We start from the raw sequence: 17,191 nt of genomic DNA on the forward strand, positions 1-17,191 counted from the left end.
ACAAGTATCAAATTGGTTGTCAAATTATTTGTCTTTTTTGCAGTTGATAAATAATTTTTAGGATTTAGTCTAAAAAATCTTCGAAAATGTCGAAAAAGCCGCTATGATCACAAGCAAGAGGTGTTGTTTATAATGTGTATAGAAAAATATTTAATGAAGAAGGGTCAAACACATCACAATTTTCAATTTAGAAGATTTTATTGGTAAATTGGACTTACCCGCTTTGATACTTTCAATTAAAAAATATTATATTTAGGTAACTATAATATTGTTTGTTGATTGGAATATAATTTTATGAAAACTTATTACAGGAGTTTCCAATACGGTTATTCGTCAAGTTCAAGCTGTCCAAGTTAATTTTATAATGTGTGTATCTGTTAATACCTACGAAAATAAACATAGTTTTATTTTAATTTTATTTTATTTTATAAAAAATTATAAGTAGTCTAGTTTTCTATCGATATAACATTGATTTTTTCACATGGCATACAAAATTTGTATATTTGTAACCTATATTTAATATAGGTATGTGTAAATAATAATATGTATTACCTGTATAAAAGTAATATGTATAATATTATACATGTAAGTATGTACCTCCATAATATTAAGTGGATATCTCATTATTAAGTACAGTATTGTCCACTTATGTAATGTGACTAATGATATTGAGAACAAACTAAAAAATAAGCAGTATCAAGATCGTTCAGTCCATTTTCCCTAGGGTTGCACACTCAAAATTTTGATTTCCCTAATTGCCATCAGATTCTGGTTTACCTATATCACAGATTATGTTTCCCAATGTTTCCTTACCTTTTACCACAGCCTTTTACTGGCAAATAGTAATTCATACTTCAAACTTATTGCCAAAAAAAGGAAAAAAAAAAAAGCAACTGACAGTGACGATTGACAGCTCATGTTTTAAGTTTGACTTTTGGAATGTATTGTTTATTTTCAAATGATTTCCTGAAATCTAAATTAAGCAAAATATTCTGTTATTTCAATGACATAGAAGTCTTACTAAACTAATTAATATCGGAGGAAGTTCAGCGCGAAATTTATAACAAGAATTGAGTAGCCAACCTAAAAATGGCAACCGGCACTTTAAATCAGTACATACAATACGTTGAGCGTATGTTTAGGACAGCTAACGGAATTAATTTAGCTCGCCTTTTATCTTTGAGGGATGAACACATCACAAACAGAAACCTTCGCTCCAGTGATGTAGCCGCAATTGTTGACGGTAATTGTGTAGCGCCTCTCGACGAAATAATTATCTGCCACCTGTTGTGTGTTCAGGTAATAAAAATATACATCTATAAAGCATAACTAGAGTGCTATTCAGTATATCAATAAAACTGTCAAGATCTTAATCAATTTATTATAATAAATTTGCAAGATGACACGGGAAATTAATTCATTTTTCATTCTGATGTAATTTTTTTTGTGTTAACATGCAGAACCCGCTCCCAAGAGTGAGCTAATAATACGAAATGCTTTTTATATTAACCATGGACTCTATATAATATGAACTAACTATAATAATAAGTCCTTTGTAATATGGAAATGAACAAAAAATGTATGCGTGTTAAGAAGTGAAACTTCTTTATGACCTTTATAATGTCACGAGTATGGCGTAACGCAAAAATGTCACGCGTACGGCGTAACGCAAAAATGTCACGCGTACGACGTAACGCAAAAATGTCACGCGTACGGCATAACACAAAAATGTTACACTAAATTTTTGTCCAACCCCGATAAAGAAGTTTTACTTCAAAAATCTTGTCTATTCTAGGCACTCTTCCAACATGATTATATGGCAGCATATAGCCACCAGAGTCAATGTGTTGCTGCTGTGGTCAAGCTGTTACATGCCCAGAAAGAGGAGAATTGGACCTTACCACTCATGTACACAGTCTGTTTGGATCTAAGGCTAGTTGCACAAAAAGCAGAGATGCGTGATCGTAAGTACAATTTATTATCTGTATTTTTTAATTAATAACTCTGACACAAAAAATGTTAATGTTAACTTGCACAGCTTATAAGTTATGATGTGAAAAAGTAGTGTGATATTTTACACTATTCGATTTTGGAATCTAGTATTTATAAGGAAATTTATGAGTAAAAATAATGAAATTGCTTTGCTTGAAATGTTTGAAACATTGATCAAATAACATCAGTTTCGGTCAGCAGTTTGAGAGTTTTAATTGATATTTCAATTGTCTGTTTAAAGTTACAGTAGAATGATGACCCACTGAATCTATCTTGAAAATGTAATTAAAGCTCATCCCATGTATTATTTATTTTCAGCTCAAAGCAATGGCAAGATTCTAGAAAAAGCTGCAGAAAGTTTGCTGGCATGTTTCCGAGTATGTGCAGCTGATAATAGAACATCAGATGAAGATACAAAGAGATTAGGAATGTTGAACCTTGTGAACCAGTTACTTAAAGTTTATTTTCGAATAAACAAATTGCATCTGTGTAAACCTCTTATAAGAGCTATAGACTCGTCACCATTCAAGGACCTATTTCCTTTAGCTCAACAGATTACATATAGGTATTTCGTAGGACGGAAAGCCATGTTCGACTCAGACTACAGATCGGCAGATGAATATTTATCATTTGCATTTCAAAGATGCCATTACCAAAGCATTAAGAATAAAAGATTAATCTTGACGTATCTGGTACCAGTTAAAATGTTATTGGGTTTTATGCCAGCCAAAGATTTGCTACAAAAATATGATCTACTACAATTTTGGGACTTGGTGTCAGCTGTGAAGAATGGTGATTTACGTGGTATTGACCATGTCATGGAAGAACACGAAATGTTCTTCATAAAAGCAGGAATTTACTTGATTGTGGAAAAGCTAAAAATAACTGCATACAGGAATTTGTTCCGGAAAGTTTATTTGGCTGAAAATACACATCAAATTGATATTGCGAGTTTTCAAGCCGCCCTGCAGATTATGGGCCAAGAGGATGTGGATTCGGAAGAAACACAATGTATCGTCGCTAATCTAATTTATGATGGAAAAATAAAGGGTTACATTTCGTATCAACATAAGAAAGTTGTTGTAAGCAAACAAAATGCATTTCCACCATTATCAAGTTTATATTAAGTGTATAATGTAAATAAATTTTATACATTCTATATTTTTATTGTCTATTATTTACACTGAAAATCACCAGAAAAATCATGAATGAGTACCTGATAGGTTATAGAATTTTACCAGAAGATTATTGGTATTTGCACCTGAAAACTGTAAAATATTAAATAATGTACTGTTGTTAGTTTTTATTACTTAATTATTTATGTAAGTCAACACAGTTCTGTTCAACTATTTTTCGTATAAAAACCCGGGTTTGATGTCAATACTTCTAGCTGCATTGTATAGTACATTAGCGGTTCGCCCCGGCTTCGCTCTTGATTCTCTTCATATTAAGCCATTTGGGGACTACGTTCACGTACAACCAACAGTGAAAGAAGTTTTTAAATTCGTCCAGTAGGTAGTGGTCCTGAGATTAGGGTGTTCAAACAAATAAACGAGCCCAGGCCCAATACCAATAGGTACTATGTCAAAGGTCAGCATAATATATAACACTTTCGTATACCACGTTTGTCTCGATGATTTCACACCATAGTCCATAGAGGAATCTGAAATTAATCTGTCATAATAATAATAATCTTGTCACAATTGGTCATTACAAACAATTTAAAAGGATATTGCAATTTCAACTATCAGCATATTTAAATATTGTTACAGTACATACAGTAAACAACAAATATGTATAGTAGGTATTAATATATGGTAGTCAAAATTCAAACAGGATAAAAGGTACCTACCTAATAAAATGATACCTCCTCCGCCAGAACTTGCTAAAGGTACAACTCACTGGCAGTGGACCTTTGCATCATTAGGTAATTATCAGTCTTAAATGAGAGTAGCTAGTAGATGATGAGTAGCTCATTCGAGGTTTATTTAGGAACGTTGGAAGCCTATCGTTTTACCTACTTTTTTGAGCTGTAACCATGCTTTACTTTTTTATGTCTGAATGGTATATCTACCGTACTTTATTTAAGTACCTACTGTATAATTCAATAGACTTACAACAAAAGAATTTTATTATATAAATAATGTTCATCGCACAAATTTTTGCGATATTTTTTAGTAAGCCTAAACTATTTAATATATGGTATGGAAGCTGGATGGATATCGCCCGTGACGCACGAACTACAATCCGAAAGATCACCTCTCGGAGCTCCAGTATCCAATGCTGCTATATCGTTTTTGGCGAGTTTAGTTTCATTTGTAGCGGCTTTTATGGTGCCTGCATTTTCACATGCCGCCGACAATTACGGTAGGAAATGGGTCATTTTCGCTACACCGTTTCCGCAAATAGTAAGTTCGAAATTACTAAATCTACCTAGCTTAATTTGTATAGTAACTGTCACAAACCTATTTTGTGAGTGTAGATTAGTTGGAAATGTTCTGAATAAATTGATCACTACAACATCAAACATCTGTTTATATCTATTGTTTCAGATATCCATAATTATGCGACTCGCTTTCCCGAACCTAATAGTTCTTGCTATTGCCCGATGTTTAGCCGGGATCACAGCAAGTGGAACCTTTATAGTGATCACAATATACTTAAGGGAAATTAGTCAGAATGATATAATAGCCACACTAGGTTCATTGCCGACGCTTTTGCAAAATTCAGGCTTTTTGTTAATGTTTATCATAGGAGCTACGTGTGATTACTATCGAATGTTGTGGATCTTCCTATTGTTGCCTTGTATATGCTCAGTTTTATTTCTAACTATTCCCGAATCACCGGATTATCTCGTTAAACATGACAAATTAGACGTAAGTTTTTTCATTATTTTTTAAATAGGTATATTGGTCGCCTATTTAATTAACTTCCTGAGAGACACAGATTTTAATCCATACCAATATTATTTGTTTTTAAATGTTCACAATAGAATAATGGTTATTAGGTAAACAATTTTGTTTGCGCCACTGCCCACTGGCATAGATTGTTGATCTGTAAAAATAGTTAATATCGAAATGAACAAATTGCATTTTAATTTCAGCACGCTCTTGAAACCATTGCCTTTCTTAGAGGTCTAACTAAAGACCATCCAATAGTAAAAGCGGACGTTGAATTTATGAAACGAATAGAAGATGAACATAAGCTTTTGCCAAATATTAGTTTTAAAGTTATACGTAGGTCACTTTTATTATCATAAGTATCTTTTGCGATAAAGTTTGTAAATAGATAATAGGTAATAAGCTTAACTTTCATAGGTAAGTAATTCAATAGTGACTTGCGTAATTTCTTAATTATTAGATATCTACTTTTAATAGTAATACTCAGTACCTACTGAAACGATATGCTTTTTATCTCCCAACTTCTTACCTTTTAGCTAATATTTTAATAATTTTTCAGTGCGCGATAAAGCATGGCGTCGGGGCTTTTTAATATGTCTTGTTGTATTCACGATACACGCGTGGAACGGAGCGTTCACAATATTAGTGTTCGCCGAGTCTATATTAAAGGAGGGACATTTTAATATCATACGTGCCGAATATCAAACAATCAGCTTTCCCTCGTGTATGATTGTCGCTTCGCTTTGCTTTATATGTGTCGCTGAAAAATGGGGCAGACGGGTAAGAATACAATGATTGAAGGTAGCATATTTGCAATGTTCACAACAAGAAAACATGTTCAGCTTTTATGTTCTAAGCTCATCAGCACAATTTTAAAGCGCATGAAAGCTCGCAGGAATCAATTTATATTTTATTGGCTCTACCAGTACCTATAATTGCTTGTGGCTCTACTAATACAAACGCTCTACATAAATATTACCTAATTTTAAATAATTAAATTTCAAATTATATTGATGATGATGATGAGATATTATGACCAGTAGTTATAACCGCGAACATTTTAGAAGATTTTGGCAATACAATAGGTATCATAACAATGAAGAATGTTACTAGGTATGCCAAATCCCTTGAAATTGTGTCTCAGTAAAGCCTGTATGTATACAAATACACTAGTTTTGTCGTAGTCAAAAATACCAAGTAGTTTTGATTTTATACGCATTCAAAGTTTCGAAAAATATCGAGTCCCGCTAATAGTCACGTGACCGCTTGTGACGTCACGTCACAACGCACCGCCGCGCGTTAGTATCAAGTCGGCAGCGCTGTAGTAGGTGTTATAGCTTGCGCAGTATTTTGATGGGTTTTCATCCGCGAATTTCGTTAATAGTCCAATAATAGTAATTACTAATTATTATTCGTTTAATAAAATAACAGTCATGCCAAAGTTTCATCTTTATTTAATGGTTTCTCAAAATCTATTCTATACATATAATAAATCTGTAGAAGGGTCAATTCTGTACATTGAAAATATTGAAAAAAATAAATAGCAGGGGGTGTTACTGGATCGATACCAAACCCAAATATGTGATTAAAAAAATTTTTGTCTGTCTGTCTGTCTGTCTGTAGGTATGTGAAGACATCACGTGAAAACTAACGGTTCGATTTCGATGAAACTTGGTATAATTATACCTTATTATCCTGGGTGTAAAATAGGATACTTTTTATCCTGGAAAAATACGTAGAAAAAAAACAATCTTAATTTTTCAGTTTTATCCATAGACGTTGTTCTGTAGAACCGCGAACACACGTTGGGTATTATTATAGGCATAGCCGTATTTGGGTCCAATAGATATTTATAAGATGTTATTGTCAGAGTTACTCAAAATGGAGAAATAAACCATCCACGCGAAGACCGACATCCACGCGGACGGAGTCGCGGGCGGAAGCTAGTATTCTATACGATTGCGTTTTTGCACTGCTGATCTCTGAGGTTTATCTTCATTTTCCTGTTGACATTTGAATTTGTGTGGAACTATACCCTGTTTTTGTTTAATTCTTCTCCCGACCAACTTATATTTTAGTATAGTTTTCCATATCATTCTCAACTTAAAACAAGAAAAAATCTTACTAGCCATCTACCTATACTTAGCCCATACGAGCAGAGCAGAAGCACAATCTAGTATAAATTAAAACTTGTATAGAAAACAAAGGATAACGCAAAACAGCTGCAATGTTCTCAAAATATTATAATATGTAGTACTATGTAAGAACACGGAAAATTCGCCTATATACGAAAAATCGCTAGCGGACTGAGTGAGCCAGATTGAGCGTGTTGTGGTGTGACGTCACACCATCACCGGGCGTTTACAACTTGTTTTACTTCTAAATCGGAAACTAATTGACGTATCGAAGTAATTTTTTCACTAGTATTATTTATTTTTGACAGAGAATATGGATTGCTAATAATCAAAATTAGTGAACATTCTCCATTCTCGCAAACAAACGCTGTTCTATTAAGAAAATGATATTTTGTAGAACTTGCTACGTATAATTTTTTTATTCGTAGCAGCCTAGCAGACTAAGATGTCTCGTTCTTATATGTATATTCGAGCTCCTAAATCACTGTATATACCTAATAGTATTGAACATTTCAACATTAGGTATATTTTTTAACTGTAAGTATAAAAATTAAAATTCATATGTAATTTAATTAACATCTTACAGAATCTACTAGCTACTTCTTTCACAGTTACGATGATAGCTTTTATCATCTTGGGCATTGGTCTAAAGATTCATCTCTGCGGCTATTGCATTCCAAACTTCCTGCCATTTTTGTTGATGATAGTTGTTGTCGTTATGTATTCTGGCGGGATCCGACCACTACCCTCCATAATCGCCACTGAGATGTTCAGCTTTCAGGTAAAATCTACATTTTTGTAATCTGTACTAAGAGTTTCATTTAAAAATTAAGAATATGTTTCTTTGTCTGAACACACTAATCTCATGAAAATACTGCATCGATTTCAAAAATTCTACTAGTCTATATTATGTATCACGGGTGACGCCGAGGCGGACCGTGCGTTTATGTAGGTATATCCAATAATACCCATAATAATAGTTTCGTTTTATTGTTGCTATTTTATTAAAAATTTTGAGATAATAAATAAAATAGAAGGAACATTTGTTACAGATTCGGGCAAAAGTAATAGGTCTTCTCATCGCTTATTCTTGGGTGGTGGTCTCCACACAACTACTAGCGTATGGACATTTAGTCGACACAATCGGGCTTCCATTTACGTTCATTCTCTTTGGTTTCATGAATTTTATTGGCCTTGTATCTTCTCTACTTCTCCCAGAAACTAAGGGACGAAATGTTGAAGAAATTAAAAAATTGTTATTGCTGGGGAAGACGTCTTAAATATCTATGCGTTGTTGATTGTTTCGTAACATATTGCATTGCGAAATAAAGGGGAGAAAATATTGATTTTATAATTAATATCATAGTTACAGACTAAAAAATATTTTTCTAGAGTTAAAATGACATTATGATAAGTATATTTTCTATCAATGTTGTATCAAATAAATTAATAAAAATTTATTAGTAATCTCTATTTTTTTATTTTACTATTAATTAATTAATTATTAGAGGATAGATAGATATTGGAGGATAGTTAGAGGAAAAACTCGTAATAGGTACTCAACAAACAAATTTAGAGACAAAGATTCAGATACTGGGCAATGTCTGTCTCTTATAATTAATATAATAATTAATTATTCTATATATTTTTGAAAGTAGGTATGTGAAGTTGAAATAAAACACGTCTGACATAAACTTTTTTATTAAATTCATAATATATTTCAAAGAATATTACAAATATATTAAATTTTGCAGATCATTAATGCAGCGTCTCATTAATATTCCAATTTCCGTACACTATTCAAGTCTTAATATTATGTCTTTTATTCCAATAATGACACATAGTTATAGCTAAGGAATGTGTAAATAATATTCTGACTTTCAACAATAATTAGTATCTATAGGTATACAATGAGGATATATTAAAAAATATGTATGTTGTTTGTTCGTTATGGTCTTGGATATGTTAATTTTATGAGATCGAATTAAATTTGTCATTTGTTTCGTAGATATCATTAGCGATTTAATTTAATTTCATTGGGTGCGGTATCATTAGCGATTTAATAGGCAAGTTTTATCCAACTAGACGAAAGTTACTGAGCTTATTTAAGATTTTAAATACATACAACACTTGGCTCATTACTACGACCAAAGTATGCCAAAGCGAGATTACCTACTGATTACAATAGTCGAACCAAAAACCTATTTTCCCCTATTCTTATCTTTACATTTGAATTATAGGGAACAATCCATACTAATATTATAAATGCGAAAGTAACTCTGTCTGTCTGTCTGTTACTCAATCACGCCTAAACTACTGAACCAATTTGCATGAAATTTAGTATGGAGATATTTTGATACCCGAGAAAGGACATAGGCTACCTTTTATTGTGAAATATGTACCACGGGCGAAGCCGGGGCGGACCACTAGTATAATATATATATGCCTTTAGATAATATTATCTCAATGGATCCGCACCCAAATAAGCGCGCATTTTAAGCAAAAATATTTATTTTTTACTGGAAGTATTAGTTTGATAATATAATATATGTAAATATGTATATTCATTGTATATTAAAATATTATTTATCGTACATAATGTTATTTCTCATTTCTGATATTTTAAAGGCATATGAAATTACTAAATATTAAATGTTCTATTATATTTCTAATGATATTAAGTGTAAATCGCAAGCTGAGGAAACACTATCAAGTAATAGAGACTATTTTCTAACAGAAATGAAAAGCGATTTTTTTAATTTTCTAAGGTACTTTTTAATAGGTACTCGTGAAAGTTAAACCTAGTTATTTGGCTACCATAGATAAAAAATTGTATATATTATACTAGTTAATGCTAATAGCAATTAAACGTTATCCTTCTTTAGAACTAATATAAATATTTGGCTATAAATACTTATTTTCAAATCCAGGCTACATTAAAAAGCAAAGACAATTTAAATGTTGGTGTATTTTTACGGTTTTCCTTATTATTTGGATTCTTTCAATTTTTTATTATTTTTTTTATAATAATTTATATATTTCTTGACATCGCCGAAAGCAATTAAACTTGGTCAGGTTGAGCTTAAAAATTGTAAACTTAACTGGTTTTAAATTGATACTAAAATATAGTAAAAAACACGTCATAAATAAATGAAACGAAAACAATGTTTGAAATAATTAATTTTGTTCGAAAGCGAGTTTCTGTAGCGGTGGTCGTTTGAGCAGGTCGTGTTTGTAGGCGGACAAGATGGCGCGGCTCATGCCCGGCTCTGAGGCGCTTGCGTCCAGGAATTGTTTCATGATCCTGGGGAAATGTAAAAAAATATTTTAATTATTATAATATAAAAATAATTTATTTGTTATCTTTTAATAAAAGTGAAGTCCCGTGTCTCCTAGTGGGGTAAGGGGCAGATGCATTATACATGCATCTGTTTCACTGATCGATTTTCTTTAGGGACAAGTAGGTGATTAGCCTTCTGTGTCCTGCCAGACCGAGACATTTTTTTTTCTTCCTCTCCACCGGGAATCGAACCTAGGACCCCTCGGTTCTACGCTCTCGCGTCAACCACTGAACCAAGGAGATGGCTTTAATAAAATGCTACAAACCGATTAGCAGAATTGCCACCAAATGTTTCCCTTTGTTGCAATAGTTCCGGGTGTTCCCCTAGAGTGTCCGTCAGAGCTGCGACCATGATGTCTGAAAAGATAATAATATTGTATTATTATAATATAAAAAAATGCAATGTGATAACTGTCATAGCTGTAGGATACGTATTACATTTAACTTTTAATCTTGAAAAGTATTGTATTTTCAGTTTTTGAAAATACCAAATATGTATTGAATTTTGTCACACAATAAGTTGGAACTGGAAATAAGATGGAACCATACATACTTGTTCTTTATATGAACTTTAAATAGATACAAATATAAACGACCGCGATGAATTAACGTGAAGTGAAAATTAGCACTTTTGCTACTACTACCAAAAGGCAAAACTACTTGACAAGTAACAACGTGAATTCCATACCACTTTTGCTACTCAAAATTTATAGTTTACTAGCTGTCCCGGCAAACGTTGTTCTGCCTTACTCTCATCACTTGGGGTATGAAAAATAGATGTTGGCCGATTCTCAGACCTACCCGATATGCACAGAAAATTCCATGAGAATCGGTCCAGCCGTTTTAGAGGAGTATGGTAACTAACATTGTGACTGGGGAATTTTATATATAGTTTATATATATACGTACCCAGCACTTTCTTCTCGACGTTCCTAGAGAGCTGTCCCCGCTCGGCCTCCAGCTCGAGGAACGTCATGAAGCGCTGCATCGACGTGCGCGCGGACTGCGGGTCGCGGGACAGAGACTGGGCGAACATCATCTGTACCGAACAATTATAAAGATAACAATATTACATTATTTTCTTTATAATATTAGAAAGAAAGATAGAAAAAACCATTTATTCCAACACACACAAACACACAACATTGTAAATATTATAAATAATAGGTAAAAGAAAACATAAATTTTTGTGTTAAGAGCGCTTATTCAATTTAACGCAAGTCAAAATCTACGCGATCTATCGTAGCTTGCGCTATCCTTTTACTATGAACAGCACAGGTCAAGGAGAGCGCCCAGCAACGTGTCCTCTCTCTGGAAAGGCTCGCTGCCGACCTGTAATAAGTATATAGTCTATGCTGCCGACTGATTTGAATCGGGTCGCGCGCAGTGTTTTATAGTACTTTAAAAAAAATGTAGAAAAATAATAGAGATACCTTAGTTGATTTTTTAAATTTTATCTTATAAATAACACATTCTTTTATTGCAATATGTATAAATTATATTCAATTAAGTCAAATATCTTGGTGAAAATAATCATTTTGTCGACTGTAATTTCTAAAAAAATTCACATTGTTCGGATTTTAATTTCGTAAGTTAGGAGTCCAAAATAAAAAAATCTTTTAACTAACAACTTTAATAAGGACTTTTGCAGTTAGTTAAATAAATTGTTTGTTAGATCTGTCAGCAATTTCAGATATTTTTAGCTTCGAAATTGACACTAAAAGTGAATTAATCAAATAATCATCGGCTCAGTTATCTTGATGGTATTCACAAATACTGTATTAATTGAAAAAAACTCTAACAACATAGACAATAAAATTTCCTAAAATTATTAGTAATTCATATGTTTGTAAGATAAGTGGTTGATGGACAATCTGGTTTGAAAAATCACATATTTGAGCCAAACAGCGCACGGACCAAGTGCACGGTCTTAAAAAAGGAAGCCACTCAGGATACCTGAGACATAATACCTCATCACTGAAAATCAGTGATTTTTATCATCAATCACTGATGAGATATTATTCCTCAAGTCAGATCCAGATTGTCAGCTGCTTTATTTATTTATTTTATTTATTTATTTATAACACTTCATTGTACAAAACAATGTAGGAAATGTGGTACAAATTAATGAGGTACAAAAATTTTGCACAATAGGCGGCCTTATTGCTGTGTAGCAATAAGGCCGCCTATTGTGCAAGAGATTGATGTGTAGCAATCTCTATGCTTTACTGGATGAATAAAGATGCAAGTTTGGGAGGATGTATGTATGTTCCTCAGAGTATGTTCCTCTTTCACGTGAAAACCACTGAAGGGTCTGGTGGCTACTTGGCAGTGGTGTAACTCTCTGGTACATAGGTATGCCAGGAGTTGGGAGAAGCCTTTTTTTCGGGTTTTTAACGTTCTTGTTTTAATTTATAACAATTATTATTCTAAAAAAACCGAAGATGACCAAAAAACCAAATGTAATTAAAGAACAGTCACATGTAACAAATAAATAAATAAAATAAATAAAATTCATTTATTTCAGGCCACATAGCCCATATAGTATTAGTAAAATCTTATCCTAGTGTTAGTATTACAAATTACAATTACCTATTAACTACATACATTTATTCCTACAGCCTAATTTACAAAGCCAATGTTTGCTTATAACATTATCAAAATAGTTTAATACCTTTAAAACAATATTTGTACTTTTACTTATCCGATCTCTAATAGAAAAAATATTTTTTCTCATTATCGCATAAAAGTCATTTACCCTATATAATGTAAACATCCAGGAGACACTACAGTAACGCGGTAACAAAGTATTTATAAATTATTTATTTTCCTTACGTTGCCATATTTAGAGCTACGAAAAGAAAACAAAATATTTTCCGTAAATGATTTAAACACCTCTTAATATTCGGCAAGACCCGACATTAACGCACCCGATAAATGAATAACATTACGGAAGTGTCGACAACGTAACGTGAACCTAATTCGTATTTCTCATTAAAATCGCAAAGGTCCATGAATAAAATATTCCTTTCCGTTACGCTCCAGGACAGTATAAAAAGTTTTCTCGACTTTCATGAATTTCAAAGACAGTTTTTTCTCAAATAATACGGAATTATTCGAGCGTAATATAATGTTACTTCGGAATTAGAACGCAAAGAGCATGAGAATAAGGATCAAATAGCTTCTATTTCTTGGCTTTGTTAAACACGACACACATTTATCTGCTTTAAATACATTTTTTTATAGTTTTGTGAAAGTAATTTCATTATTCGCTCAAGCTCAACTCTTGCAGGATACGTTCATCTTGCAGTATTTGGAGTAGTTACAAGTTCAAATGCATATTACTTGTCCCCTTTTCTATACTATGACGCTTTCAAAAAGATATCTCATCCATCCAATAGAAGTAAAGATGAACCTCATATCAATTCCATTATAGTTACAATGTAACGATGAAATCGTTATAGGACCCTTTAGCTATGTAAGCAAGATTTGATACGCTTTTACATGAGGCAATTATCTTTGAAACGTATCATTACGTTCACATATATTATACGTAAAGATCGAACTTAAAAGCTATAATGTGGAGCCATAACATGTTAATTCAAAGGAATATGTATTAAAAAATCTGATGTCAGAAAAAACAAACCGTTATTGATAAAAATCGTATCGCTAAAATAATTATCTATACTAAATAAATCGTATTTGATCATTTTCGATACCAAGATCACACCAAGATAGCCTAAAATTTCAGAAATAGAATCGAAATTAAATATGTACCTAAAGGTACATACAGACATATGTTTATACACATCTTAAACCACACCTCTTTTTAGAACATTCAGTTAAACATACCTTAGCCAACTGATAAATAATTTCCTCCAACGAGTATTCAGTATAGAGAGTATCAGCGGCTCTCAATTTCTCCATCATTTCCTCGTATTCCTCTTCGCTGATGATTGAGCCATCGCGGTCGTAATCAGACGTGCCTGTTTTAAATAAAACATTTAAATACTTTTAAAATTATCACTTGAATCATATTATGAGTATATTAATTTTGTATTATTACTATTAGTCGCGGCACGTAAGTCTGGCGGTGACCTTCAATGATTTACGGCAAGTTCGCCTTTATTTCGTTGAAATAGATCCCCTCCACTTCAAGGTGAGCGCTAAACTTACGTGCCGTGAGATCAACTACTACTACCTTCACTAATATACCTACTCGTAATAATAGTGCAGCAGACAGCAGTCATATATTTTTAAACGTCGCGTCGGCTTGCAATTGTCTTCTTTTGGAAAAAGTAAAGTCTCAGCATCTGTCGTCATTTAATGAACGCGCTAGTCATTCAATAATATGCCAAGCGTTATATCCGCTCTATTAAAAGGGCTATGTTACAATCCGCTCACTAGCTAGACGTTGAGTGACGGTTGTTTAATCAACGCTCGGCCTAGTCATTCAATTAACACTAGTTATTCAATCAAATAACAGATAAAACCAGAAGACGGCGACATATATAAGATATAAAATAGTGTCTAAACACGTGCAATACTAACTAATAACGTTAGTCTGCATCATAGGGTCGTAAGCGCGCTTCGCAATCTCCGGGCGCAGATCAGTGGACACGGGCAGGGCTGGCACTACGCCGAGATTGTTGCTCATCTCCCACGTCTTGCCGGAGATCGAGCGCACTATGTCAGGGCTGCCGCCGAACGGAAATGACTGCATCGGCCGGTATTGAAGCTCCTGGAATGTCGGTTAATTAACTTTTTTTTTGCGGTGTACTTTAATGTAAAACAGGAAATCAATATCAGTACAGATCTTAAGATACGCCTAGAAACAAAAAAATGTGTGCGTGTACACACGTAAGAAGTGAAACTTCTTTATGACTTTATTTTTCAAAAAATAATTTACTATATGCAACTTTACAAAAATACGTCGAATCACGCGTGGTGGGGATAAGAAAAAGATGGCGCGTAACGGAAAAATGTCACGCGTAACGAAAAAATGTTACACTAAATTTTTTTCCAACCCTGATAATGAAGTTTCACTTCAATTAAGCTAATGTTTTGAAAAAATCACAGACAATTGCAAAGAATATATTATGTATTTCATGTATTATTCAAAGATTTATTCAATTCCATTAATTTTAAACACAAAAATGAATGCAATAATGTACCAATAAATCCACTATAAAAACCAATCACATTGCAAATAAAATAGTTCTTTAAATACAATCCCCAATGTTCTTTAAATAAAACCACGTTTATTATGCCTTGAGTATATAAAAACAAAATGTTCTATTTAAAAGCATTTTTAACCAAGCCTTAGCACACAAAATAAATATTTTAGTTAGTTAGTAGGATATTAATGCAGAGACACGTAAATGTTGGCGTGGGCGAAGTAATCGCATTGCCTTCGTTGAACGAAATACCAATTACTCGCTTAGTAAATCACAGTGTTGTTTTATTCAGACGATTTTATAAATAGACAATATAAGATTAGGTAAGTGGAAAATTGAAAAGCCTAGAATTTCTAGATTCGTAACCGTATTTAACAAGAGCTTGAGTTGAGAAGTTGTTTCAATTATGACAATAGCAATCTAATGTTCTGAGTGTAATACGAAATGTGAGTTGAATTAAAACTAATAATAATTCGACGTTAGCATTTAAATAAATGTCTGAACCACTAATACGGTTCCAACCTACCTACCGCAGTGTTTACAACACACTTTTTTTTAAGTTTTAAGAGATATTATTATTGCCACATCAGTCAGAGTTACATTAAATAACTTTACACAGATGGGTAGAAAGATAACCCAGATTGTAGAATTACGAAACACCCAGAACTTTCTAGGCTAATACTCTCCATTTGAATTACATGTGCAAACTTTAAAATGTTAGACACAAACATAAATGGGTCGCAACATTAATTACATTGGTGTTTGTTTAACAACGCTGAGAAGCGAGCTTCTTGAACATTTAGTTACATAATATAAATAACTTTGCAAGTTTATTCGTGTTGGGTGGGACTGTTAAATAAGTGAAAATAGACAGAAGAGTTCTAAAATCGCTCAAAAGTATTAAGATACCATTTTTTCAAACATTAAATAAAATAAGCACTGATAATTACATTTACATATTACAGAATAACCGGCCATCCTGTTTCCTCCTGATATAGTATATTTTGTGTAAGATTAATAATTAAATCTTGCGTAGTTACTTTTCCATCAATAAGTAACTCTAGGTTTTTTAAACAAAGCTAAGTAGAGAGTATAATGAAATCATAATATCATGCTAAGTTCAAATATTAATTTAATATTCGACTACGTGTAGCCTGTGTACGTGTAGCCTCCGAAAATGTATTCACTACCTACCTACGCCTGTAATAGATATTACCCAATTTTCTGTACAAAACTGTGCTTATCAAACAAATATAAGGCTGTCAATTTAAAACGATTTTCTCAAACTGAAAATGTTATCTCGGCAAAGCCAGGAAATATTTCCCGGCGATAAAATTTTATTAGCTTAATGTCAACGCTAATAGCATAGCACGCTTTAAAAATAATAGATGTTCAAGGTTTATAGTATGATGTATAATTGACATATTATTTAGGGTCAATGGATGGGTCACTCCTCCATTTATATACCTTGACCACATGTATGGGAACTAATGAATGAAAATGCTTTACTTTGCTTTTTTTGCTTTATACCACGAATAAATGACTAATCATATGATGAACTAAATTAAATACAGTATTGTACAAACGGAGCTATCTCTATAAGATAAATAAAAAATGTATTTTATGAATTATCAACATAGTTCCAGC

General features: G+C 32.7%; 3 protein-coding genes across 3 annotated transcripts in view; 2 read left to right on the forward strand and 1 right to left on the reverse strand.

Annotated features, from left to right (window-relative positions):
* Window positions 1-889: 889 nt before the first annotated feature.
* Window positions 890-3,182, forward strand: PCID2 (PCI domain-containing protein 2). Its single transcript, XM_089699924.1, has 3 exons — window positions 890-1,299; window positions 1,796-1,964; window positions 2,311-3,182. The coding sequence occupies exons 1-3, from the start codon at window positions 1,090-1,092 to the stop codon at window positions 3,117-3,119; spliced, it is 1,188 nt and encodes a 395-aa protein (XP_089556050.1). The 5' UTR covers window positions 890-1,089; the 3' UTR covers window positions 3,120-3,182.
* Window positions 3,183-3,852: 670 nt separating this feature from the next.
* LOC149485209 (facilitated trehalose transporter Tret1-like) lies at window positions 3,853-8,308 on the forward strand. Its single transcript, XM_089699684.1, has 7 exons — window positions 3,853-3,919; window positions 4,171-4,400; window positions 4,545-4,868; window positions 5,096-5,228; window positions 5,452-5,672; window positions 7,614-7,808; window positions 8,080-8,308. Exons 1-7 carry the CDS (start codon window positions 3,853-3,855, stop codon window positions 8,305-8,307), a joined length of 1,398 nt encoding a protein of 465 aa, XP_089555810.1. The 3' UTR covers window position 8,308.
* Window positions 8,309-10,044: 1,736 nt separating this feature from the next.
* Window positions 10,045-17,191, reverse strand: part of LOC149485210 (uncharacterized) — a 57,257-nt gene continuing 50,110 nt past the window's right edge. The window contains exons 10-14 of the mRNA XM_089699925.1: window positions 14,919-15,108; window positions 14,220-14,353; window positions 11,277-11,406; window positions 10,634-10,724; window positions 10,045-10,331 (exon numbers count right to left, since the gene is read on the reverse strand). Of these exons, the coding sequence (XP_089556051.1) occupies window positions 10,205-10,331; window positions 10,634-10,724; window positions 11,277-11,406; window positions 14,220-14,353; window positions 14,919-15,108 (672 nt within the window). The 3' untranslated portion in view covers window positions 10,045-10,204. The remainder of the gene's footprint in view (window positions 10,332-10,633; window positions 10,725-11,276; window positions 11,407-14,219; window positions 14,354-14,918; window positions 15,109-17,191) is intronic.

Source organism: Colias philodice, chromosome 10 (genome assembly GCF_061535455.1).
Source record: "Colias philodice isolate Cphi_HAF_F1 chromosome 10, ilColPhil1 Martin Lab GWU primary, whole genome shotgun sequence".
NCBI classification, from domain to species: Eukaryota; Metazoa; Arthropoda; class Insecta; order Lepidoptera; family Pieridae; genus Colias; species Colias philodice.